The sequence below is a fragment of the Schistocerca serialis genome, chromosome 10, assembly GCF_023864345.2.
Source record: "Schistocerca serialis cubense isolate TAMUIC-IGC-003099 chromosome 10, iqSchSeri2.2, whole genome shotgun sequence".
Taxonomy (NCBI): Eukaryota; Metazoa; Arthropoda; class Insecta; order Orthoptera; family Acrididae; genus Schistocerca; species Schistocerca serialis.
The window spans coordinates 212,001,592-212,028,746 of NC_064647.1; the positions used below are offsets into that span (position 1 = coordinate 212,001,592).

At 40.7% G+C, this 27,155-nt stretch overlaps 1 protein-coding gene across 2 annotated transcripts in view; it reads left to right on the forward strand.

Moving 5' to 3' along the window:
* The first annotated feature begins 16,263 nt into the window (after positions 1-16,263).
* Positions 16,264-27,155, forward strand: part of LOC126425134 (uncharacterized) — a 30,552-nt gene continuing 19,660 nt past the window's right edge. Inside the window, exons 1-3 of one of the 2 annotated variants that reach the window (XM_050088077.1) lie at positions 16,264-16,383; positions 16,487-16,677; positions 25,372-25,485. In XM_050088077.1, coding sequence (XP_049944034.1) covers positions 16,353-16,383; positions 16,487-16,677; positions 25,372-25,485 — 336 coding nt within the window. In that variant the 5' untranslated portion in view covers positions 16,264-16,352. Of the gene's footprint in view, positions 16,384-16,471; positions 16,678-25,371; positions 25,486-27,155 lie in introns of both variants that reach the window. The other variant, XM_050088076.1, reaches the window with a different exon arrangement.

Consider the following 27,155-nt stretch of genomic DNA (forward strand, 5'->3'; position numbering starts at 1 on the left):
AGTGTTAAACGAACGTCACGTGACAATTCCACGTTCATGTTGACATTATAGTATTCTCACTCCATAGATATTCCTATTCCATGGTTCATGTCAAGGAACCACAGACACTGTTACCAAAGTTTTTATCTAACGACTACCCTCGATGAGAACGACCGCAAGTACTAATCATATCACACACAGAAGATCCTAAGAGCGTCCATGTCACTAATATAACAGGCGTTTAACGTAGCTAACAAGATCATTTTAAATAATTACAGTTCCGCAAATTAAAAATAGAGTTGTGTGTAATTTGTAACATTTTAATTTAGCATTTTAGTTTTTTCCACGTACACAGCAATCGACAATTATTCCAAGAGATCTAATTATTTACCTTTATTTTCCATCTGCAAAACTATAAGATTTCCATCAGTTCCTAACGGAGAGCGGCTTGCATTTAGGACTCTATAATATTTTGTTTTCCGCCTCCAACGTGGAGTAATTTTGGTACAAGCAAAGCTATCAGCAATGAGTTTGAATGGAGAAGGAAATTGTTCGTGCCGTTGCAAAGGAACCATCCCGGCATTTGCCTGAAGCGATCTAGGGAAATCACAGAAAACCTAAATTATGATTGCCGGACGCGGTTCTTAGCCGTCGTCCTCCCGAATGAGAGTCCAGTGTTGTAACCGCTGTGGCAGCTAGCTCGGTAACATATATAAGAAACATATTTACGGTACTGGAATGTAGGTAAGAAGTACAACAGCTACTTATCTTAGCATGTAGTGCGCTGGAAATTGTGTTTTACGAAAAATTCGTGAAATACCGAATACCAGTTGGCAACATGTAGTGCCGACTGATTAAGTACAAGCGCGGAACCAATGAGAAAACAGCGTTCGATAAATGTGATCATAACGTCGAGCATATGACAATACGTGCAGCATAATTATAGTTGTGTGGAATGCTGTCATATAAAACGGAATATTCCACAAAAAGTTGAATCTGTTTTATTAGCTTCCTGCCTAACCACCATCGGGGCAAATCCTCCACAAAGGTTTTGAACCAATCATTTCAAATGTGATTGCTGAGAGTTAACGACCAAACTGTCATATTCCAACCCAACCTAGGCCTCGAGCCACGCTACAGGTAAGTCCGTCACCACAGTTTTCTTCCATTCGGTTTGCGACACTAGTTCGTACATAATCCACTAGAGGCGCTGTTACAACTCTCATTTAGCACTGACAGTTTCCCTTCGGTCCGGATTAACAATTACATTTAGCTGAAGTGAGCATTTAGATGTGCAAAACTGAAATGTAGTTGCCGACAAACAATGACCCCAAAGTCACACGTGGCGTAAGGTTTGTTGATAAACGTTGTGCACATTTTGAATATTGTTACATTGCCAGTACAGGCAGATCCCATTCAAAAGCATCGTAGATTTTACAGCAGGACTTCATTAACATGTTTATAATTGCATTCAATATCTGAAGTGAACGTGGTTTTAAGGTTAGAAGAGAGAAAATCAAAATTATTTTGCTTATTTGCTGTATCACAACACAGGTGTCGCTATATTTCTATATTTTTATTCGTCATTAGAGGAATAGAACTTTTTCAAAATTTTTGTACCGATCTCCATATTGCCGGACCTCTGGTTTAATAAATTATGCTATGGTGGCATTACGACGTTTCTTCGTAGTATGGCAAAGAGAAAGCGTCCCGAAAACGTAACAAGTCTTCGATATCATCCGTACACTTTGACATATGACGTAAGCGCCACATCCTGTCTTTCTCGTGGGCATGAACGATGGAGAACATGACGTCACGATAATTATTGCAATACCGCAAAAATGTGATTTTAATTACGGAATCGTATAAAGTATTAATAAGTACTGATCCTAATGGGGCAATTGTGGCAAACTGGAGGGAACAAAACAAAACAACCACAAAATCACGAAAATACCAAAATGTACTCACCAAAATAACAAGAAAACCACGAAACGACGGTTGGCGTCAAGTACACTAAAAAATAGAGCGAACAAACAACTGGTGTCGAAAAAAAAATACTTGACCGATATTGCTGAAATGAGCTCATAAACAGACATAACAAAAAACTGATACCAACGCAGGCAACCAAAAATCGCGGCAATCAGCTTAACAGACATACATTACATCATGAAACAGAGAGAGACTCAGTAAAGACAAAAGAAAAAAATACGAAAAACACTGAAAAACATAATAAAAAATCACAAATTTAACAAAAAAATGATAAAACCACCAGAATGGTCTAGAGAGACAAAGAAAGGCCGGAGACATGCGCGAAACAAATAGAAACGAAACCTTCCTTCCCTACACACTTCACGATAAATGAAAGTCATGGTACATCAATGACACCTGTTTCGTGTAACAAAATTAACACGACGTAACTATAACGAACAAACTGAACTTCGAGCACTCGAACCAGGCGCATCGGCGGATTGAGACCGCGGATTGCAAATCTTCCATTTTTCGCTACAAAATGCGTCTGGTGAACTTCAATGACTGATCCATTTCAAAATCAGTAATACTTGAGCCAAGAGCTAAAGCTAACTGTGTCTGAGCCCCAACACAACTAGTGATAACTCCTGCTTACACCACTTGGTCGCACCAGTACAAATAACATCGTCCTTGCACAAACATAGAATAGAACAAAGTGCTAGCGACCCTAATCAAAACAGACTGCCGCTTCGCACTCGTACGAGATCATCCACCACAACACCACTACGTCACAGCTCCTAGAATCAAATCGAGCCGGGTTTAGAGAACTAGCTAGTAGTAGCCTTTGAGCGCTGAGCTAATGTTAATGGCTGCTATGACGTCAGGTTTTAGTGGGTACTTCCACAAGTTGGTTGTGAGCTGGCAAACAACGGGAAATACGGAAGCGTCCGATCCCGCCCGTCTGCTTTGACCCATTACGTCACAAATATGGCGGAAATGACCATAAACCATGATTCCAGTATGGTACGTACACATTATGAGGGCGAAACATCGAAAACCACACACAGTTTCCACAAAAAGCCTAATGACACTAATGGGACAAGCGCTGGAAATAAGGGGTTTTTGGGTGGGGGCAAACTAAATATAAACAAATTTAGACACCCACCCCCATACAAAACCACACAAAACGACGAAAAAAACCGACATCACAAAACTCCCAAAATACCACTAAACACAGTATCATCTGGAATCGGACACTTCCCTTGACCTATATAGCTCAACAGCAGCTCCCGATCCCATAAATTAGGATCAAACACTTCCCTTGGCCTATATAGCTCAAAAACATCTCTCGATACCAACATACACAGCCACACATAGGGATCGAACACTTCCCTTGACCTGCGCACTGTTAATTTTATCCGTCATATCCATTAATGAACATAAACAACAGATTAATTTTAGTAAAATTACCACACGATGTACAGCTAACAACACTAAACCAACCTTCACACAAAATCGTTAACTCACTGAAATGAATTCCACTAAAACACAGCCGACACTCGAACAATTCTGGGTAATGAGCAAATGCAAACTGAGCCCATTACACCACACAAACGAAAACCCTGAACATACCACCAGAGAGCACAACAAACCACAACACGACGACATCCACAAACACGCCACACTCACAAACCAAACTCCGCGCCGTCATGACGTCACACACGACAACACCCCTACCTCATTGGTCAAAGACGACGCGCGGGATCGGACGCTTCAGACAACCCAAACAACGAATGTGAAACCGAGAAAAGCTAGTTGTGGTAGCCTACAGATTTTTAGCACAGCTCGAGATGTAGGTTAGGCTGCACGGTAATAGTATGGTTGACACTTGACGAAGCAAACACACACGAAAGCAAAAGAACACTATTTTCGGTGACGACTGATGCGTAACTTAGCCCGAGGTCTAGGTTATGTTGGCAGCTCTCACGCTGTTGACAGTTGGCGAACACTGCGAATGTGAAACAAAAGAGTCTGATTGTGGTGACAGACATATCTAGCTTAGGCCGTTTGTAGTAGCCATATTGTTTACGACGTTCGTCGCATGTTCGTTGCGCCATTGGTAAAGGCTGACGACTATTATCGAATATTTCTGAACCGGAACTCTGAGTTTGGAATTATAACAAGCAGTACATTAACAAATTGTCTACTTTGAAATATTTTCATGAACGAGATTCTTTCTTTTTTACTTTCTGCTGCAATCTTTGTTAATCCTTAGCGAAAATAAAATGTTAATCACACAGTTATAGATATCCCATTAAGACAACAATAAAACAAGATATTGGCTAGGCTATCTGTACAGTACGGATGTGATGACTCTGAATATCATTTATAAATCTTCTGTAAAAGTGAAAAACCACTCGAAATGCGTACACTCGTACATACTGACTGACAACACCTTTCCCCACTTTCGGATTTATCTAGCATTTCTTTCGTAAATTTATTTCTATGCAATCACAAATGTGACTACACAGCAATAAATTTGTTATACTTTGTCTCGATACTGAGGAAAGAGAGTCCCGCTACGAATACCACAATTATATCTCCGTAGTACTTACCACCGGAACGTACTTCGATTTGCACCGATTATTCACCATTGTTGCCATTAATAAATGAATAAAAATGGAACTAATATGTGTAATATTAAAGTTTCGGTCTTAGCACAAAATATAAACAAACAACATTAAATGAACGTCACGCAAAAATTCCATTTCAACCTTGACATTACAATATGCTTACTCCATAGATATTTCTATTCTATGGTCGTTGTCAAGGAATCAAAGACACTGTTACCAAAGATCTCGTCTAACAAACATCCCCTATGGAAATGACCGCATGTACTAATCATATCACACAGCAGGTCCTAAAAGCTTCCATTTCACTAATATAAAAGACGTTTAAGGTAGCTAAACATACCACTTTCAAATTATAACAACCCCACAAATAAAGAAGAAAGTTATTTGTGTTGTTTGTAATTCGTCCATTTAACATATTTTAATTTTTCTCCACATACGTAGCAATTGAAAATTATTCCAAGAGATCTAATTCTCTACCTTTATTTTCCATCTGCAAAACTATAAGATTTCGATTAATTCCTAAAGGAAGGTGGATTACGTATGGAATTCTGTAATATCTTTTTATTTTCCGCTTTCGACATGGTTATGAAACTTACCATTAATTCTGATATAAATAAAGCTATTAGCAATGATTAAATACGACCTGGATTATAGGCCACAGATCACAGTAATAATTATTCTGTGGATTTATTTTCTTCTGTCTGCCTTTTCCGGGAGATGGAAACTTTAACATTTACAAGTCTGCCCCGTTGGCTGAGTGGTCAGTGCATTTGACTGCCACGCAGCAGGTATGGGTTTGATTCCTGTTGGAGATTTTCTATGCTTGGTGGCTGGGTGTTGTGTTTTCCACATCATCATTTCATCATCATCGATATGCAAGTCGCCCACTGTGTCGTCAACTGAAAAGACTTGCAACTCGGTGACCGAACTTCCCTATGTGGTGACTCCCTGCCATCAGTGCCATACGATCGATCCATAACATTTAGAAGAAATTGTTATTAATATCGGAAGGAAAGATAAATAATACACAAAAAGGTAATAACAAATCTATTCAGTGTGTTCTGCACATATTTTTGGCTCACCAGTCTTCTGATTGGTTTGATGCGGCCCGCCACGAATTCCTCCCCTCAGAAAACCTCTTCACCTCATAGGAGCACTAGCACTCAACGTCTTGAATTATATATCGGACGTATTCCAGCCTCTGCCTTCCTCTATAGTGTTGCCCTGGGGTCTTAACATCCTGCTCCACCTTCTTGTCAGTGCCTTCCATATATTTCTTCATTCGTCGATTCTGTGGGGCTTCATTCATTAAGTTATCAGTTCATCTAATTTTCAACATTCTTCTGTAGCACCACATCTCAAACCCTCCAATTTTCTTCCGTTCCGGTTCTCCCACAAGCCATGATATTTACCATATACGCTTTGCTCCAAACGTACTTTCTCAGAAATTTATTTCTCAAATTAAGGCCAATGTTTCATACTAAAAGATTTATTTTGGTCAGGAACGCCCTCTTTGCATATGGTACTCTGCTTTTTACATCCACTTTGCTTCGCCCGTCACAAGTTACACTGCTTTGAGGTAGCAGAATTCCTTACCCTCGTCTACTACGTGATCACAAATTTTAATGTGAATCTTCTTGGCATTACTTTCGTCTTTCTTCGGTTTACTCTCAATTCACATTCTGTACTCACTAGACTGGTGATTCTATTCAACAGATCCTGTAATTCTCTTCACTTTCACTGAGAATAGCAATGCCATCAATGAATCTTTTGTTTCCGTCATTGTTGCTTTTATGCATAGACTGAACAGTAGTGACGAAAGAGTACAGCCTTTTCTTACACGTCTTTAATCCGAGCGCTTCGTTATTGGTCTTCCACACTTATTGTTCCTTCTTGGCTACATATTGTATATTACCCGTCTCTCCTTATAGCTTACCCATACTTTTCTCAGAATTTCGAACATCTTGCACCATTTTACATTGTCGAATACTTTTTCCACGTCTACAAATCCTATGAACGTGTCTTGATTTTTCTTTAGTCTTGCTTCCATTATTAACCGCAACGTCAGAATTGCCTATCTCGTGTCTTTCCCTTTCATAAAGCCAAACTGATCGTCGTCTAGCACATCCTCAATTTTCTTTTCCATTTGCTGCGTATTATTCTTGTCAGCATCTTGGATGTGTGAGCTGTTAAGCTGATTGTGCGCTAATTCTCGCACTTATCTGGCCTTGCTATCTTCGGGATTGTGTGGATGATATTTTTCCGAAAGTCTGACGGTACTTCGCCTTTGGTTCAAATGGTTCAAATGGCTCTGAGCACTATGGGACTTAACATCTATGGTCATCAGTCCCCTAGAACTTAGAACTACTTAAACCTAACTAACCTAAGGACATCACACAACACCCAGCCATCACGAGGCAGAGAAAATCCCTGACCCCGCCGGGAATCGAACCCGGGAACCCGGGCGTGGGAAGCGAGAACGCTACCGCACGACCACGAGATGCGGGCACTTCGCCTTTCTCACAGTTTGCACACACCAACGTGAATAGCCGTCTGGTGGCCACTCTTCCCAGTGTTTTTAGGAATTCCAACGGAATGTTATCCATTCCTTCCGCATTATTAGAGATCGACTCTTTCATAGATCTTTTAAATAATGAAACCACTATCTCCTCCGTATAGATTCCGATGTCTTCTTCTGTTATCAGACAATTCCTTCTCCCGATGTAGGCCTTATTTGTACTCTTTACGACAATCCGCTCTCTCCTCTCCATTTAACAGTGGAATTCCCATTGCATCCGTAACGTTTCCACCCTTGCTTTTCATTTCGTCGAAGGTTGGTTGGTTCGATGATTGATTTGGGGGAGAAACCAAACAGCGAGGTTATCGGTTCCATCGAATTAGGTAAGGATGGGGAAGGAAGTCGGCCGTGCCTTTTGAAAGGAAGTGCCTGGAGTGATTTAGAGAAACCACGGAAAACCTAAATCAGGATGACCGAACGCGAGTTTGAACCGTAGTCCTCCCGAATGCGAGTCCATTGTGCTAACCACTGCGCCACTTCTAGCGGTGCCATTTCCACTTTTCTATATGCTGAGTCAGTCCTTCCGACAGTCATTTCATCCTCGATTTCTTAACGCTTTTGCTGCAGTCATTTTCCCGTGGCTCCCCTACAACTCCTATTTATTTCATTCCTGAATAATTTACATTTCTGTATTCCTGTCTTTCCCTGTACACTTTTGTACTTCCTTCTTTCGTCGATGAGGTGGTGTATTTCTTCTATTACCCGAGGTTTTTTCGCAGTTATCTCCCTTGTACCTATGTGAAAGTGCAGAAGACTTACAGGATCTGTTGGATGGAAGGAACTAATCAGTACATAATGTGCATTGAGAGTGAGTTGAGGAGATACGAAAGCAATGAGGAATAGCAGAAATGAAAACAGCGACAAAAACAGACTAGCACTCACAAAAAAGGGCATTACTGTCTAAGAGAAGTCTGCTGGTATCAAACGTAGCCCTTAATTTCGGGAAGAAATTACTGAGAACGTACGTTTCAAGCGCAGCATTCTACAGTAGTGAAATATGCACTGTGGGAAAACCGGAAGAAAAGGGAATAGATCCATTTGAGATGTGGTGCCACAGAAGAATTTTGAAAATTAGGTGGCATATAAGGTGAGGAATGGGGAGGTTATCGCAGAATCAGCGAGGAAAGAATATATGGAAAAAATTGACAAGAAGAAGGCACAGAATGATAGGACAACTGCTCAGACATCAGGGAATAATTTTCACGGTACTAGAGGGAGCTGCAGTGGATATCACGTGAACAGGGGGGGAAAGATGGGATACAACCGGTAAATAATTAAGGACGTAGGTTGCAAGTGCTGCTCTGACAAGGGAACCTCCCCCATAGCATCCCCCTCCCCCCCCCCCCCCTCGTAATTAGTGGTAAAATGGCCCGTGGATAGCCCCTTAAAAACTGAACACAGATCAAGCATGAAAACAGGAAGATGGTGTCATGAAAAAAGAAGCAAAATAGAAACTGTCCATGCTGAAGATGTGACCATCAAACGAATTGCAGGAACCACGCCTTCGTGGTTGTGTAGTCACGGTGTGAGACTGCAAAGCGGGGGATGTGTGTACAAATCTTCCTCGTCTACCACTCTTTTTCCGGTCATTGATGTGTCTCTTCTCTTCCTGTTGTCAGACTATACATTGGCTACAGAATATGAGTTGTGTGTTAAGGACATATTAACGTCGCAAGAAAACGTGATGAATAGTGAGAGAGGGCGAGATGCCGCATAAACCTCTCGTAGAAATAAAGAACAACAAATAAAAGGTGTTACAACAAAGCAGTTCAAGAGTCAAAACTTCCAAAACGGAATGTGAGAGTCATAACATGTGGTACCTGAAAATACATATGTCTGGAGGTCACTTTCTTACACCTCGCTCCTGCAGATGGACATTACTCCATGACATAGACACAAATTTGAATAATGATAATTGGCATTGGTGGCCGGGAGACACCTCGCGAGGCGGTTTGGCCGCCGCTCCATAAGTTCTTTAACGCCACTACGGCGACTTGCGAGTGAATGAGGAGGAAATGATGACGAAAGACACGCAACACCCAGTCATCTCGAGGTAGAGAAAATCCCTAACCCCGCCGGGAATCGAACACGGGACCCCGCGCGCGGGAAGCGAGAACGCTACCGCAAGACCACGAGCCGCGGACACAAATTTAAATTTACAGCGAACAGACACGTCACTGACTGGACGAATAGGTATAATTTTGCGAAAAAAATGAGAAAATGGAGCACGAGGAAGATTTGAGCAAGGATCAGCCCTTCGCAGCCTAACACCGTGACCACATATCCACTACGCCATTGCTATTCAGATTCGGTCGATGTTGTACATCTCGACCGTGGACCTTTCACTGTTTCTATTTTGCTTCTTTTTCCACACTTCAGTACACCTTCTTCCTGTTTTCATGCTTGATTTGTGTTCAGTTTTTGACGGACTATCCAGTGGGCTATCTCACCGCTAAATCTGAGGGGGCTGCGATGGCGAGTTTACATTGAGAAATGAAAAGGAAAAGAAATACGTGTCGAACTCTGCTGCTAAGCCCAGAAGTGAAATTCCATCGTGCAGGTGCGACAATTGAATTTTCTTTTCAGCAAAGGCTTTTGGAGCATCTGTACTAGAAATGGAATGTGGTAAAAAAGCGGTAAAGGAGCAAGAGAAATTAAGAGTTGCCTTGTTTCCTTAATATAATTCGCAGACTGGGAAAGTATGAGCTGAAGTCTGTGAATGAACAATGGATGAAGGTAGCAGTATGATACTCGGTGTTAAAGTCTGGAGCTCAGAACATGTCTCCTCGTTACTGCTGCTCAACCGAAAGTTTGAATAACAATGTTTTTGAATATTCTCAGTCATCTACACCCGTTTTTACGTATTCAAATAAATCACTGGCTGTTCTGTCAAAACTTGCGTTATTGAAAAGTAGATCGCTTTAATCGTCAACATAGCGTAGACTATCAGACATTTGACTTTTATTATTATTCACATATGGACTCAATAGGACTACGCGAGTTTCAATCAATGTCGCTTTTGATGGCTGGCCTTCCTTTGTGTCCAAATCTGTTTCATTCTTTCGGAATGAAGTCTCTTCCTTTCATGAGACCACGGTATTACAGTTCGTGTTCTAATTTCCCTCTAACCAACTTCCCAGTGAAATATCTTTTGTCTGAAAGTTTTTCTCTCTGTAGGGTCTGCCTGAGTTATACCAGATACTTTAAGATCCTCCTTAATCCCAGCAATCCATTTCATTGCCTCAGCTTTGACCTTACTTCTGTTTGTGTAGAATTCTACTTTTGTTTTGTCAACCGAGTGGGTGCCATTTTCTTAATGTGCCCATAATATTTAAGTCTTCGTTTTCTCATCTCACCATGTATGTCTGTGTATTTTTCTATTTCCTTATTACTTCTCAGCGTATAAGTTTCTCGATCAGTAATTTTGGGGGGTAATATTCTCCTAATAATCTTTCTTTCTTTGTTCTGAATTTCTTCATTATCCCTCTTTCTATTTAAAATTGGCGTTTCTACTCCATAAAGACATTTAGGTGTTATTACAGTCCTGTAATGCGTACATTTGGTGAATTTAGAAAGTGATTTTTTATTATAAATATTTTGTGTTAATCTGAATGCGGTTGCCATTTTTTGACAGCGAACTTCATTTTCAGCTTTTTCACGACTGTTTTCTTCTATGATTTCCTCCAGATATTAAAACTGATAACCTCTTCTTATTTTTCTATGTTTCCTGCGCAGTAAAGCTTCTGTAAAGTTTGGGAGGTAGGAGACGAGGTACTGGCAGAAGTAAAGCTGTGAGTAGGGGGCGTGAGTTGTAGTTGGGTAGCTCAGATGGTAGGGTACTTGCCCTCGAAAGGCAAAGTTCCCGAGTTCGAGTCTCGGTTCGGCACATTTTTTTTAATCTGCCAGGAAGTTTCATATCAGTGCACACTCCGCTGCAGAGTGAAAAACTCATTCTGGACTTTGGTACTTGTTTTTTGCATGTCATATATTCCGTTTTTTCGAATAATATTTCTAGTCCAGCAGTCCTGCAACTTCTTTAAGAATTTCAATTTCTTTATGAGCTGTGCTAATATCCCTAGTTAAAATTGCCATATCAGCTGCAAAGGTGAGGCAATCTACTCTAATATTACTTCTACCTAACTTGACTGATTGATCTATATGTTGACTCACCTTTTGCTCTCGCCATTCTGTAATTGCTTTTCCCAAAACACAGTTTAACACTAATGGCAAGATTTCATCTCCCTGTCTAACACCAGCCTTTATATCAAATGGTCCAGAAACTGCTCCCTCGAATTTAACTTTAGAGATAGTGTCGGTTGACATTCCCTTAGTCAGTGTTAGAGTTTTATTATCTAGCCCTTGCTCCTTTAGAATTTGAATAAGGGATTCACGATCAACTGAGTCGTAGGCCCTTTTAAAATCCACGAATGTGCATACGATATTGTTATTAGAAATCCTTTGGTGCCTAAGGACTAGTTTTAAAATAAGAATTTGTTCCGGACGGGATCTATTTGGTCTAAAGCCTGCTTGGTATTCGTCAATTTTAGGTTCTAACTGTTCGTGGGTTCGATCAGGTAAACACTGCGAGAGAATTTTGTATGTGACCGGGAAAGAGATTCCTACGTAATTATTAACATCTGGTCTTTCCCCTTTTTTATGCAATGGATGAATCAGGGCAGTTCTCCAGTCGTCAGATATTTTCTCAGATTGCCAGATATGTCCTATTCCGAACATACATCGGAATAGAACATAGTACTTCCGAACAGACATCGAAATATTTCGGTACCGACCGATCATCGCGTCATCCTGAGTCGATAGTTGTCACTGGATGCAGGAGCATGTGGTCAGCACACGGTTCTACCAGCCATTGTTTGTTTTCAGGACTGCAGCCGCAACTTCTCAGTCAAGTAGTTCCTCTGTTGTCTTCACCAGGGATGACTGCACCCAGGTTGCCTACAGCACTTGGTCGACCCGGACGGTCACCCATCCAAGTTCTAGCCCATCCCGATAGTGTTTAACTTCGATCATCTCATGGGAAGAAGTGTTACCACTGCTGCAAAGCCGTTGGGAAAGTTAGTAATAAAGGAGTAGCAAATTAAAACGTCATGTCTGATGCGAAAATGAACAGCAAAGATGTAAAATGCTGTAAGCAACAAACTTTTTTCCTTTTATCATTGTGCAGGGTGTGTAAAGAAGAAAAAGTTTGCTTAAGATCTGAAATTATGAATAAAGTTTGCTACACCTCACTTAGCGGTCTCGCTCTCTAATAGTAGATGAATAAAAACTGAATATTCGCGCGTCGTAGCCTACACCTCTTCTTCACTCCACCTTTACTCTTTAGATAGGCAGGTGGTTCTTAGTCCAACAATGATTGTTACCAGACAGTGAGATTTGCATCACGTTTGGTTGAAATCGGTCCAGTGATTTTGGAGGAAGTGTGGAACATACACACATACATACATTATTATGCACTGAAGCTCCAAAGAAGCTAATACACGCATGCTTATTCAAATACAGAGATATGTAAACAGGCAGAATACGTCGCCGAGGTCAGCAGCGCCTATATAAGACAACAAGTGTCTGGCGCACTTGTTAGATAGGTTACTGCTGCTACAACGTCAGGTTATCAAGATTTAAGTGAGTTTGAAGGTGGTGTTGTAGTCGGCGCACGAGCTATGGAACACAACATCTCCGAGGGAGCGATGAAGTGGGGGTTTTACTGTACGACCATTTCACGAATTTACCGTGAATATCATGAATCCAGTAAAACTTCAAATCTCCGACGTCACTGCGGCCGGAAAAGATCCTGCAAAAACAGTACCGAAGACGTATACCTTGATGACTGTACGACACATGGCTTTACGCCTCGCCTCTGCCCGTCAACACCGACATTGAACTGTTGATGACTGGAAACATGTTGCTTGGTCGGACGAGTCTCGTTTTAAATTGTATCCAGTGGACGGACGTGTACGGGTATGGGGACAACCTCATAAATCTGTGCTCCCTGCTTGTCCGCAGGGGACTGCTCAAGCTGGTGGAGGCTCTGTAATGCTGTGGGGCGTGTGCAGTTGGAGTGATATGGGATCCTTGATATGTCTACATACGACCTGAAAGGTGACATGTTCGTAAGCGTCCTGTCTGCTCACCTGCATCCATTCATGTCCATTGTGCATTCCGACAGTCTTGGGCAATTCCTGCAGGACAATGCGACACCCTACACGTCCAGATTTGCTACAGAGTGGCTCAGGAACACTCTTTCGAGCTTAAACACTTCCGCTGGCCACAAAACTCCCCAGATTTGAACATTATTGGGTAAATATGGGACATTTTGCAACGTGCTGTTCAGAAGAGATTTCCACCCACTCGTACTCTTACGGATTTATGTACAACCCTGAAGGATTCATGGTGTTAATTCTCTCCGTCACTACTTCAGACATTAGTCGAGTCCATGCCACGTCACGTTGCAGCACTTCTGCGTATTCGCGAGGTCCCTACACGATATTAGGCAGGTGTACCAGTTTCTTTTGCTCTTCAGTGTAATATATATGACGGTCTTATTTTTTCCTTGATCGGATTTTGATGAAATATAGCCTATACGGTGCCCCTAGAGACGCTAAATTTACCGGTGAAAACCCCACAAAATCTCTCTATTAGTTTCAAAGATTAACGTGTTCAGACCGACAGGGAGGCAGTGTGGCGTCTCTTGGTGTATTTTCCTTTCCAAATATACTTGAAGAAAGGACTTAATATTTTTCTGTTATATGAGTAAAAAAATGGTTGAAATGGCTCTGAGCACTATGGGACTTAACTGCTGAGGTCATCAGTCCCCTAGAACTTAGAACTACTTAAACCTAACTAACCTAAGGGCATCACACATCCATGCCCGAGGCAGGATTCGAACCTGTGAACGTAGTAGTCGCGCGATTCCGGACTGGTGCCTAGAACCGCTCGGCCACAGGGACCGGCTGTTATATGAGTAAAACATTGGCATTCTTTCATATGAAGTACTTCGAGTGAAAATAACAAAGGCAATAAGCACGATTTATTATCGGTGTAGTCAATGATTAAAAAAGACGGTATAGACTCTGTTAATTTTCATTTGTCTGATAAAAGAAATGACGTTTACCTTTTTATGTAGTACCGTCGACCTAGAAAGACGCACTCTTCCTACGTTCCATATTAAGAGGGCTGTAACAACTGTGATGATGATGATGATGATGATGATGATGATGATGATGATGATCATGATCATGCTGATGAGGTCCCATACTCCGAGGAGCGTAGGGGGACAATGCGGGAGACCCGCACAGCCTACTAGGCAAGGTCCTAGCGGAGGTGGTTTTGTCATTGCCTTCCTGCGACCGTAATGGGGATGAATGATGATGATTAAGACGACACTACAACATCCATTTTCAAATAACTTCCGGGAATTCAGCCAGGTAACACTTTCAGCGACCGCCGACATTTCGGCGGGAGCACACCCCGCCATTTTCAAGGCAAACTGCAACGGACAGGCGGCGTACATGCAAATTTAAAACCTCAGTTCTCGGACTGAAGCAGGAAAGATAACACACACACTGAACACTAGTGCCGCCAAAGATGACCAAAGTCAGAGCTATCGATAGTGAGACTATGAATTCGCCGGTACCATTGACTCTGTCCCTCTGTTTTTTGACAAGGGAGAGAGCCGGATTCCAAACAGAGTTTAAACAGAAACCTCCATTCCTGTTAACGAGGTTGCTCGCTAATTTAATCTCCACTGCCTCCCTAATAACACTGTCCCAATAGCAGGACGTACATGCCAATATTTCAGTGTTATTATATAACATGGAGTGACCAGTATCCAATACTGTGCTTTTCTTAAAACATTAATGTAACTTTATACACAGTATGTTATATTTCAAGCTAAAATTTATGAAAAAGAATTACTTTATACATTATTTTAGTTTCGATGCTATAATCGATAAGTACTACTGCTGAATGTACAGTTAAAATTATTTTTCTTACAAACGTTTGAAATTACGAATTATTTGCACAGTTAAAATTTCTTTTATTAATTACCCAATCCTGTACTATTTACTATGTTTATTTCTGGATTCATTTATGAAATAATAATCGAAATTAATATTGTAACGAAAACTAGTACGAATTCATTTGTTAAGAAAATAATAGGTGCGAACAATGTAATTTCGGCTTTGTTAATGTGAAAAATAAAAACACTGTATGATATATTAAAATGAGAGAAGATCAGTGGAAAATACGTTTACGTAAAAAATTCTGCAACAACAATATTCCAATTTATTTAGTTCAAAGTAACCGTGAGAACCTGATGTTGGATTTTCAGCTTCAAGAATCAGACCCCTAGACAAGAAGACCTGGAGACATCTCAACATGACAACTTAAGTAAACTTGAAAGTTTATGGAAATCTTCACTCGTCTCATATCTTCATAAAAGACTTTGTTTATTAATTTCTTGGGCTGGGCATTGTTTAAAGTGGACAATATATGGAAGAAGGAAGGAGGGGGGAGGTTACAACTTCAATAAAAGGAAATAATTATAATCAGCTATTTAGCACACCGAAGTGTTGGGTGTAATAAGTCTCTGTTAACATTTTCGCAGTTTAAATGATTGCAAGAAGAACTGTGGAAAAATAATTAACTATTATCTGTTTAAAAGACAATTTCATACAACACGTTACAATTACACTAAACACGGATCATTCTTTCACGTTTACACATACAGACAATAAATATACATACAATTACGCAACGTCAGGCGGAAAAGGAAGTTTTGTTACAATCTTAATAACGTTAAAAATCAGATTTTGATAAACTGAAAAATATAGGGTACCCCAAGTTATTACCACGTTTCCTGCGAAACCCCCATGAAAAGTCTTCTACTAGTTTTGGAGATCAGCGTGTTCAAAGACAAACAGACACGGCGGTTTTCCAGATTTATTATTAGCGCAGCTAAGGGCCACGGTAGTAGTTTTGACTGCGCACAATATGCGTGCCTGCACTGACGCATTCAGAGCGAAGCCGCAGTTTCCTTCCCGTTCCTTGACTCGGGTCGTTTTTAAACGCTGGCCTCGCACAAGTGGAAGAATCAGTGTAGAAGAGATAGAGGATCCCGCGAGGCGCCGCTGGGATCTACAAGGAGTCCAAATCTAAGTTTAAAACGACCAACCGCCACCATGAACGGCGTGTACGGTGACAAGACGAACGGTAAGTGAGATGGACAGCGATAATACTCAAGTACCAACGGCGGAACTAAGAGCTATGACAGGGGACACTTTAAATACTGTGAACACAGTCGATAATATTCCAGCAAAAGATGAAGACGTCAAGATGGAAAGCCCTGAGAAGATTTCACAGAAGCGATTGATGGACGGCAGTCACAACGAGCAGCAGATGGGCGGGTTCTACAAAATGCTACGAGTGGATGCAGAGGGGTGGAGCGGACGCCATTGCACAGTTACTCCCACGCATCACAATGCGGCGGCAGCGCATGCAGATACAGTAAGTGGCACGATTGCGTTCTACCAAAACTACCGTACGATTCTTTTGGTACATTACATAAATAGCGTAGTAAATGTTAGGATTACATTACTAGTGCTGGCATCGTAAGGGAAAAAAGCCATAAATGAATGTGTCAGAGAGAAACAGGGAACCGACGACATCTCTTTGTTTTTTCTTTGTTTGTTCTATACATAATTAGAACCGCACATCGTTCGGTGTTAGTCCATTGTGTATTTTATATGCTTACAACATACAAGTTGCATTTTACAAGAACTAAAAATTAGCTGATCGCGTAACTTTTGCGCTTTTATGTAACCAAAGCATTTATATCTGATGCAAGGACGGTGTACATGCACAAACAGAAAAATGTTTATAATTATTCTTGTTTTTATCCAACAGAACTTTCTTCATCTTAGTCAAAGGCAATCGCTTCCTGTTATTACTGATAAGTGCGAAACTTGTCTATGAATAACAGAAATATGTTTCATATGAGCCTGACAAAGTAGTCAAGAAACGTTTTATATGATTTTACTTTCCGTTCTTTTTCTAAATTTATCTTTTCTTTGAGGAAATTGCGTTTTCCAGAGTTGTACAGGGTGAGTCACTAACTATTGCCACCAAGAATAACTCCGATAACTCCGAAAGTATGATAGGATCTGAAAAGCTTGTGGGTCAAAAGTTGCATCGGATAACGGGGGCCATAGTATGACGTTGGTTGTTTGCTGCTAGGTGGGGTTGCGTCAGAGATCTGAATGTCAACTTAATTTCTTTTAATGGGATACTATAGTTTGGTACTTATTTTCTGATAGTGGCTATCGAGATGAATCCAATGATGTGTAAGAGTAAGGTCATTGACGGTCAACGAAGGTCACAAATGTGGCATAAACGTCCATTTACAGAAGGTGTTCGAAGTGATGACCATTGGTATCAATGCAGTGCTGCAATCTTCTCGTGTATTGAGTGGTATTCCTTATCACTTCGGTACTTATCGAAGCACATGCCCTGACAATTCTCTCTCGTATATCCTGAAAGAGTACATATTCGCCGAATACGGCGTATCAATCTAACGTGCCATAGACATGTGAACACCATTCGACGGTTTTGTAATACAACCGTAACAGGAACAGTAAGACTATTATCGTCATATCAAGCAAATGTGAATGATGTATGCTTTCGAAGAACAAGTCGATATGCTTCTCATTTACGGAAAATGCCAACGAAATTCAGTGAGAGCTAGAGACTTATACGCTGAAAGATATCCTCAACTTACTCACCATACGCATCGTACATTTAAATATGTGTATGATAAACTCAGAACAACTGGATGTTTGACGCATCGGAAACATATTCGGCAATGGAAAGTTACTAACGAGGAAATGGAAATTGGTAGTCTTGCAAATGTACTTCGAGATCCTTCTGTTAGTTCGCATCAAATCGCAAGGCATGAGACAGAGTAGTGTTGTCCGTGTTCTGCATCGCCATAAATATCATCCTTACCACATCAGTCTCCACCAGGAATTAACTGGTACGGATTGTATGCGTCGCACTGAGTTCTGCCGATGGGCTCAACTTCAGATTCAGAGGGATGACACATTTATTAATTTCATTAATTTACTGACAAACCTATATTCACGAACCGTGGAAATGTTAATTTGCGTAACAAGCATTAATGGGCAACTGAAAATCCATGTTGGCTGCGGCAAGTTGCACACCAAAAACCGTGGTCGGTGAGTGTATGGTGTGGGATTCTGGATGACAGAATTATAGGCCCCCATTCAATAGAAGGAAATCTTAATGGTAGGAAGCACACCTCATTCCTGCAAGAAACATTATGTCTGTTATTGGAAGAAATACCTTTATGAACAAGGAACAGAATGTGTTATCAAAACGATGGGTGTCCGGCAAATTTTTCGCTGATGGCTAGCAATGAGTTGCAGAGTCAATTCCCAAACCGTCGGATTGGACGTGGAGGAGATGTGTCGTGGTCAGCTCGTTCGTCAGAGTTGAAGCCTCTGGATTTTTTCTTGTGGAGATTCGTAAAAGTCATCGTTTATAAAGACGTTCCTACTACAGACGAAGATAAACGAAAGAGAATTGTCAGAGCATGTGCTTCGATTAGTGCCAAAGTGATAAGGAATACCACTCAATCTGTGATAAGAAGATTGCAGCACTGCATTGATACCAGTGGTCATCATTTCGAACACCTTCTGTAAATGGACGTTGATGCTACCTATGTGACCTTCGCTGACCTTACTGTTACACGTCATTGGATTCATCTCGATAGCCGCTCTCAAAAAATAAGTACCAAACTATAGCATCCCATTTAAAAAAAATTGGCCTTCATATCTCTGCAGTGACCTCAACTAGCGACAAAAACCCAACGTCATATTATGGTCCCGTTCTCCCATGCAACTTCTGTCCCACAAACGTTTCGGCTCCTATCATACTTTCGGAGTTATTCTTGGTGGAAATAGTGGAAATAGTTAGTGACTCTCCCTGTATAATAAATCTGTTTGTTTGTTTTTCATCTTTACTACAACAGCCCTCTTTTTCAGGTTACAGATCAATAATTTTCGAATAAAACCTGAGTCAAACACTGACAGTGTCAATTTTGCTATGATTATTGTTTATTTTTAAAAGTTTAATAGGTTACGTAGCCCTTTATATGTACTCACTCACTTTCTGAACGGTTCACCACATCCAGATTTTAGTAAGACAATGATTGCATAGACAGACGAAGCGATCGGGAGAGGTAGCGCCTGATATGTATGCAACACACCTAACATACAGGAAATGCAGTTACAATCTTGACTTACCGAAGCTCTACTCTTGCTTATGGCAGTCTACGGTAGAGAGCAGTAGTTTTACAACTCTAATACATGGTGATTCTACGATGGTGTTAGCAACTTTCGGTATTGAAGGAGAATGGTAAGGGTATCAATTTGAGGCAAGAGACACTAATCGGGAAACGAACGGTTCGAAAGATATAAGCGATAATCGTTATAATACGTCTGTCGACTGAACACATGTACTAGTCCTGTTGTTGCCAAGATTGTAGAGTTCTGGTAGTACAGATGGGAACAAGAAAGAAAAGTCTGATAAATATAGACTTTAAAATACAGAACTTAAGAGCTATGGGCAATTGTTTTCTAGAAGATAAGTATTTAGAATTAGCGAAAATGAACAAGTGCTCATAGCACCTAAGATTTACAAATTAGAGCTCTTGTTTACTGAACTCTTTTCTTAATTTTGTCCATATTACCAAAGGGAATGAAGCAGAATTTGTCTTCTTCCGCTCTTACCGCCTCATTGGACTACTTGGTCTTCTTCTTCAGTAGATTTCCTTTCCGAATTGCCCAATATCTTTTCATTAGTGCTGGCCTTTTTTATCGTTTCTCCTCTGTAAATACCCTTTTCATTGCTTATCGTTTTTGTTTATTTTTTATTTAAATCTAATTTTTATGGTTTTCATTTTTCTTAAAAATTTCCTGTATTGCTTCGCAAATCGTCCAGGATTAATACTAACTTTCTCATATGCTCCCAGATTTTCATTACTCATTCTACCTGTTCCTTCATCTTCCAAAGTTTCTCTAAATTTTTTCTTGGTAATCTGGTTTCTGATGTCGTCATAATGTGACCATACAGTGTCTGTAATGGGTTTCAGTTCACTGTACACCACTTCATTTCGCACTATCCGTCATTGTCTATCTTTTTGATATTCCTTAGTTATCCATGTTCTAGCTATTCTTCTCTTTGCTTTTAGGATTTTGTCGAAGCTGTTTTTCTGGATGACTTTGAAAAGCGTTTCACTTCCTTGTATCAACTCTGGTTGAACTACAATCTTGTAATGTTTTAATTTAGCTTTGATTAATAGACTGTATGTTGACCATGTTAATTTTTGAGCTTTCTTTTTATTAGTTCTAGTTGCCATGCTCATGTCTCGTCCAAATTGTATGATTTATTTTCTCCTAGTTTTTACTATTTCCGCATTACTATTATTTACTCTTATGGGTAATTATTATTGATACTGCCACCTTTATCTCAGTCTTTTTGAATGGTTTCTGGAGTTCTTTTCCTGTACCATATTTTTTAGACTTGTTACTTGATTTCTCGCTTCTCAATGTTAATAGCTAGTAAAAATAAGTCATATGCAAATCCCATATAGTTTATGTGATCTTTAAGCAGAAAATTATTTAAATGAAATTAAATTTTTTATTCATTGCGTTTCCGAATCGGACTAAGAGGTATAAAATAATTTTTCCTAGCTCCATACAGATTCCTAACCCCATACATGTAATTCTGAACGTTTGTAACTTACCTGTGTAAATAGTTGTAAGATTTGTAACGAAAAACATGGATTGTATGCAGCAGACAATATTTAGGAGATGAACTGTTCATGCATCAGCTATATACTCCATGCGCTTCGCGCTCTTTATTATGGATCTTACAAGTACTTTTATTTTTTGGGGTCATCATACTTCTGGTTTCATGCTGCCTGCCACAAATTGTTGTGCTGTGCCAATCTTTTCATCTCAGATTGTCACTTGCAACCTACGTCTTCGATTATTTGCCAGACATATTCCAATTTCTGTCTCCCTCTACAATTTTTACCATCTACAGCTTCCTCTGGTTCCATGGAAGTTATTTCATGATATTTTAATAGATGTACTATCACCCTGTCCCTTCGTCTTTTCAGTCTCTTCCATATATTCCTTGCCTTAGCGACTCTGCAGAGAACCTCCTCATTCGTTACCTCTGTGACCAACTCTGCGTGGTCTATCCATCGTCTACACACGTAACTTTTAACATTAGCCTGTAGCACCATATCTGAAATTCTTCGATTCTCTTCTGTTCAGATTTTCCCATAGTCCGTATCTCACTACCATACAACGCTGTGCTCCAAAAGTACTTTTTCAGAAATTTCTGTGTTTGATACTTGTAGACTTCTCTTGGCAAAGGACGTCCTTTTTGCCAGTGCCAGTCTGCTTTTTATATCCTCCACGCTCCATCCGTCGTGTGTTATTTTGGTGCCTAGTTGGCAGAAATCGTCGACTTCATCTATTTCGTGATCAGCTGTTATGATATTAAGTTCCTCTCTGTTCACATTTCTGTTACGTCTCATTACGTTCGTCTTTCTTCGATTTACTATAAATTGGTATTCTGTACTCATAAGACTATTCATTCCATTCAGCAGATCATGTAATCATTCTTCACTTTCACTGAGAATAACAACGTAAATCTCATCAATGATATCCTTTCACCCTGAATTTTGATTCCACTCTTGAAACTTTTTTCTATTTCCATCATTGCTTCTTCCATATATAGACTGAACAGTAGGGGTGAAAGGTTACATCACTGTCTTACACCTTTTTTAATTGGAGCACTTAGTTCTTGCTCTTTTAATCTTATTGTTCCCTCTTTGTTCTTGCACATGTATATGATCCTTCTTTCCCTGTAGTTTACTCCTATATTTCTTAAAATTTCGAACATCTTGTACCATTTTACATAGTCGAACGCTATTTACACATCGATAAATCCTACGAACGTGTCTTGGTTTTTCTTCAGTCTTGCTTCCATTATCAACTGCAACCTCAGAACTGCCTCTCTTGGCCTTTACCTTTTCTGAAGCCACCTAATAGATTCTCAGATTCTTTTCCATTCCTCTGTGTGTTATCCTTCTCAGCGACTTGGATGCATGAGCTGTTAAGCTGACTGTGCGATAATTCTTGCACTTGTCTGTTCTTGCTATCATCGGTATTGTGTGGATGACGTTTTTTCGAAAGTCTGTTGGTATATCCCCAGTCTCAAAAATTCTATACCTGAACATGAAGAGTCGTTTCGTTACCACTTGCTCCAATGATTTAGGAAATTATTATGGAATTTTATCTTTTCTTCTGTCTCATTCAATCTTAAGTCATACAAAGCTCTTTTAAATTCTGACTGTAATACTGGATCCCCTCTCTATTTCCTATCGATTCCTGTATCTTGTTGAATCATATCATGAGACCAGTCTTGTCCTCATAGAGGCTTTCCACCTGGTTCTCTCTCCCCTCAGAATTAAGCCATGCTATTGACATCGCACTTTTTCTTCTCTGGCTATTGTTTTTAATTTCAGCAAAGATTGTTTTGAATTTTCTGGTTGCTGAGTCAGTCCTTCAGATAATCATTTCTTTTTCGATTTGTTCATATTTTTCATGTAGAGCTTATGCCTTAGTTTTCCCGCACTTCCCGTTTATTTCGTTCCTAAGTAACTTGTATTTCCGGTTTCCTGAATTTCTCTGAATATTATTGTACTTCCTTCTTTTGTCGATCAACTGAAGTTTTTCTTCTGTTACTCATGGTATCTTTGCAGTTACCTTCTTTGCACATATGTCATTTTTTTTCAACTTCTGTGACTGCCCTTTTTAGAGCTGTCCATTCGTCTTCAAGTGAACTACCTAATGAGCTATTTGGTATCGAAGTATATACTGCTTCAGCGTATCTCACCATTCTGTAGCACTTCCATGTCCCACCTTTTGTGCACGATGTTTCCTTCTCGCTAGACTCTTAAACCTCAGTCTGCACTTGATCGTTACCAAATTGATATCTAAACGTATCTGCTCTTGGGTACACCTTACAGTCCAGTTTCTGATTTCGGAATCTCTGTCTGACCACGATGTAATCTAACTGGAAATCATATTGCAGTAAATTCTGCCATGGTAGAGGCTATGGCAGCAGAGCTGCCACTAAAGATTAGATAAAAGGAAATTTCTGTTAGTTTTTTCTGTGGCCTTTAGTCCAAAGACTAGTTTGATGCTACTCTCGACACTAGATTATCCTGTGCGAATCTCGTCATCTCTGTGTAATTACTGCAGCCTACATTCTTACTCTATTCTCCCTTTTGTCTCCCTAGCAAGTTTTTACTCTCATAGCCCTCTCTCCCCTCCATTACCAAACTGACGATTTCGTGATGCCTCAGAATGTTTACTATTTTCCAACGCCTCATTTTAGACCAGTTGTAATATATACTCCTTTTTCTCCAATCTCATTCACTATCCCTTCATTTTTTATCTAATGTAACCATTTCCAGCAATCTCCTGTAGGATCATATTTCGAACTCTTCTACTCTCTTTTTGTGTGGTGTGCTTATTATCCAAGTTCAACTCCTGTCAGTGAAAGAATACACTCTAGACGAATATTTTTTACAATTACATTCATACAGTACTAGATGTTAATAAATTTTAATTTTTACATATTTTTTCTTGCTATTGGCACTTTGGTTATCATCGATTTTTTTGCTGCCCAATTAGCAAGAGCTCATCTATTACTTTTAGTGCCCCATTTCCTAATCCGAATCCATTCCAGTATCTTTGTTTTACTTATTTTGATAGTCATTTTATAACTTCTTCACAATCCACTATCCATTGCATTCAACTACCTCCCAAGTGTCATCCCGTCTGTGACAGAGAAATAGTAAACAAAAATTTTGGGTCCAGAAGTGCATGAGATGCAAAAAATATTACTGTGTATCCAGTGCTCTGGCGTACTAATGGTTCATTCTTCATCCTACAGTTATGCAGTAATAAATGGAGCTGACATAACAGGAATGTACATCAGAGTGAAATTATGCCTGTGGCCAGGAGGAAAATTGCTTGTGATGACAATTTTCAAATGCCAAAATATATTTATAAGCAGGTCATCATTTACCAGTATCTGAATAAATAGCCAATACTGACGGGCAGGTTCTTGTGAGAATAGGGTATGACCCATGCCCAGATCGGAAAAACAGGCTAGGTTAATGAACATTGATGTGGAACACTGGCTATAGTGAGTGGCTCTAGGCTTTTTTTCTCGCTTGTTTAGTAAGTGGTGAGCTGGTCACCAATATAAGCCTCAGAAAATATGATACATTAACAGTTTACATATGGTAACATACACAACAAAATTTCTACAATTCACATATAGATGGCATGCAGGATCTCCCCTCTCTCATCTTAACTGACAACTTTGACAACAGGCCTGGCATGTGGTAACAAAGTTACAATGAAATGAGATAATATGCCAAATCATAAAATCAGTATTGTCTTTACGATTGTATGAACACTATGAAAGAGAGAGAGTGAACGATACTTTCTTATTAACAGTGAATCTGTAAGTTTCTCCACTTTTAGAAAACATTGAGTTACTTGAAACCTGTGTATTCATTTGCCAAACGGTAGACAAATTTACCATTGTTAAAACAACCCACTGTGACCCTCCCAAAACTTTCAGCAATGTTATGACTACTTTACCGAGAAATTTTTTCACTAACCCAAGGTCCATGTTCTGTAGTCATATTATCAGTAAATTTGTCAGTGAACAATCGATCTGTCAGGCATTGTATTTCGATGGGAAGATTAACAAGCTGTGTACTGTACTCGTTTCTGTTTCAAAGATAACTAGATCGAGGTGCAGGTAGTTCCTGTTTCTATTGTTCTGCCTACATGAAAGTGTCAGAGTACTTGCATTCACACATGTTGCAACTCTCATCTAGAGAAATTCAAGTAATAGATCGATAACAATACAGAAGTTACATGATCAGTCATCTAGCTGAAGGTACTGAGCATATGGACTGGAATCAATGTTGCCAATCAAGTCTCATAACTGTTTGGCCATTAGTTTCTTAATATGCTTCAAACTTCCATATGTAATGTGACCATCGTCCCATTGTTACAGAGCATCGTCCCAGTTACAAAACCAAATACTGTTGCTGAGATGGTTCTTATGCACCAATGTCGCTGTGGGTGCACCCTCAGAATGGGCACGATTATCATTGCCATCTTGTTTGTGGTGAGTACACAAGGAAAAAATGACAGTAATTAAGGTAGTGCAGCTTCCTTGCAATGACTTCACCTGGGTGCTGCACCTCAATAATGAATATACTCTAGTTCCACCTAATATTCTCTGGTTTTCAAGCCATCAGTCTTTCCACTGGTTTCATGCTGTTCCATCTTTTCCTATCTTGTACTAACCTTTTCATCCCTACGTAGTTACTACACCTAACCTGCTCTATGAGCTATTTTGCATGGTATATCCATTGTTTACATACCTACTATTTATCCCTCTGCAGCTCCCGTCACCATGTTAACTATAACTGGATGCTGTAGCAAGTGTTAGGTTCTTCTGTTTAGTTTTTCTGTAGAATTTTTTACTCACCCTATTCTTAGACATATTTCTCAACCTATTCTTTTTTGTACCTGTTTATTTTGAACTTTGTGTGCCAGCCAAATTTGTGACAAGCATGGATAGCTTTCTACACTCCTGGAAATTGAAATAAGAACACCGTGAATTCATTGTCCCAGGAAGGGGAAACTTTATTGACACATTCCTGGGGTCAGATACATCACATGATCACACTGACAGAACCACAGGCACATAGACACAGGCAACAGAGCATGCACAATATCGGCACTAGTACAGTGTATATCCACCTTTCGTAGCAATGCAGGCTGCTATTCTCCCATGGAGACGATCGTAGAGATGCTGGATGTAGTCCTGTGGAACGGCTTGCCATGCCATTTCCACCTGGCGCCTCAGTTGGACCAGCGTTCGTGCTGGACGTGCAGACCGCGTGAGACGACGCTTCATCCAGTCCCAAACATGCTCAATGGGGGACAGATCCGGAGATCTTGCTGCCCAGGGTAATTGACGTACACCTTCTAGAGCACGTTGGGTGGCACGGGATACATGCGGACGTGCATTGTCCTGTTGGAACAGCAAGTTCCCTTGCCGGTCTAGGAATGGTAGAACGATGGGTTCGATGACGGTTTGAATGTACCGTGCACTATTCAGTGTCCCCTCGACGATCACCAGTGGTGTATGGCCAGTGTAGGAGATCGCTCCCCACACCATGATGCCGGGTGTTGGCCCTGTGTGCCTTGGTCGTATGCAGTCCTGATCGTGGCGCTCACCTGCACGGCGCCAAACACGCATACAACCATCATTGGCACCAAGGCAGAAGCGACTCTCATCGCTGAAGACGACACGTCTCCATTCGTCCCTCCATTCACGCCTGTCGCGACACCACTGGAGGCGGGCTGCACGATGTTGGGGCTTGAGCGGAAGACGGCCTAACAGTGTGCGGGACCGTAGGCCAGCTTCATGGAGACGGTTGCGAATGGTCCTCGCCGATACCCCAGGAGCAATAGTGTCCCTAATTTGCTGGGAAGTGGCGGTGCGGTCCCCTACGGCACTGCGTAGGATCCTACGGTCTTGGCGTGCATCCGTGCGTCGCTGCAGTCCGGTCCAAGGTCGAAGGGGACGTGCACCTTCCGCCGACCACTGGCGACAACATCGATGTACTGTGGAGACCTCACGCCACACGTGTTGAGCAATTCGGCGGTACGTCCACCCAGCCTCCCGCATGCCCACTATACGCCCTTGCTCAAAGTCCGTCAACTGCACATACGGTTCACGTCCACGCTGTCGCGGCATGCTACCAGTGTTAAAGACTGCGATGG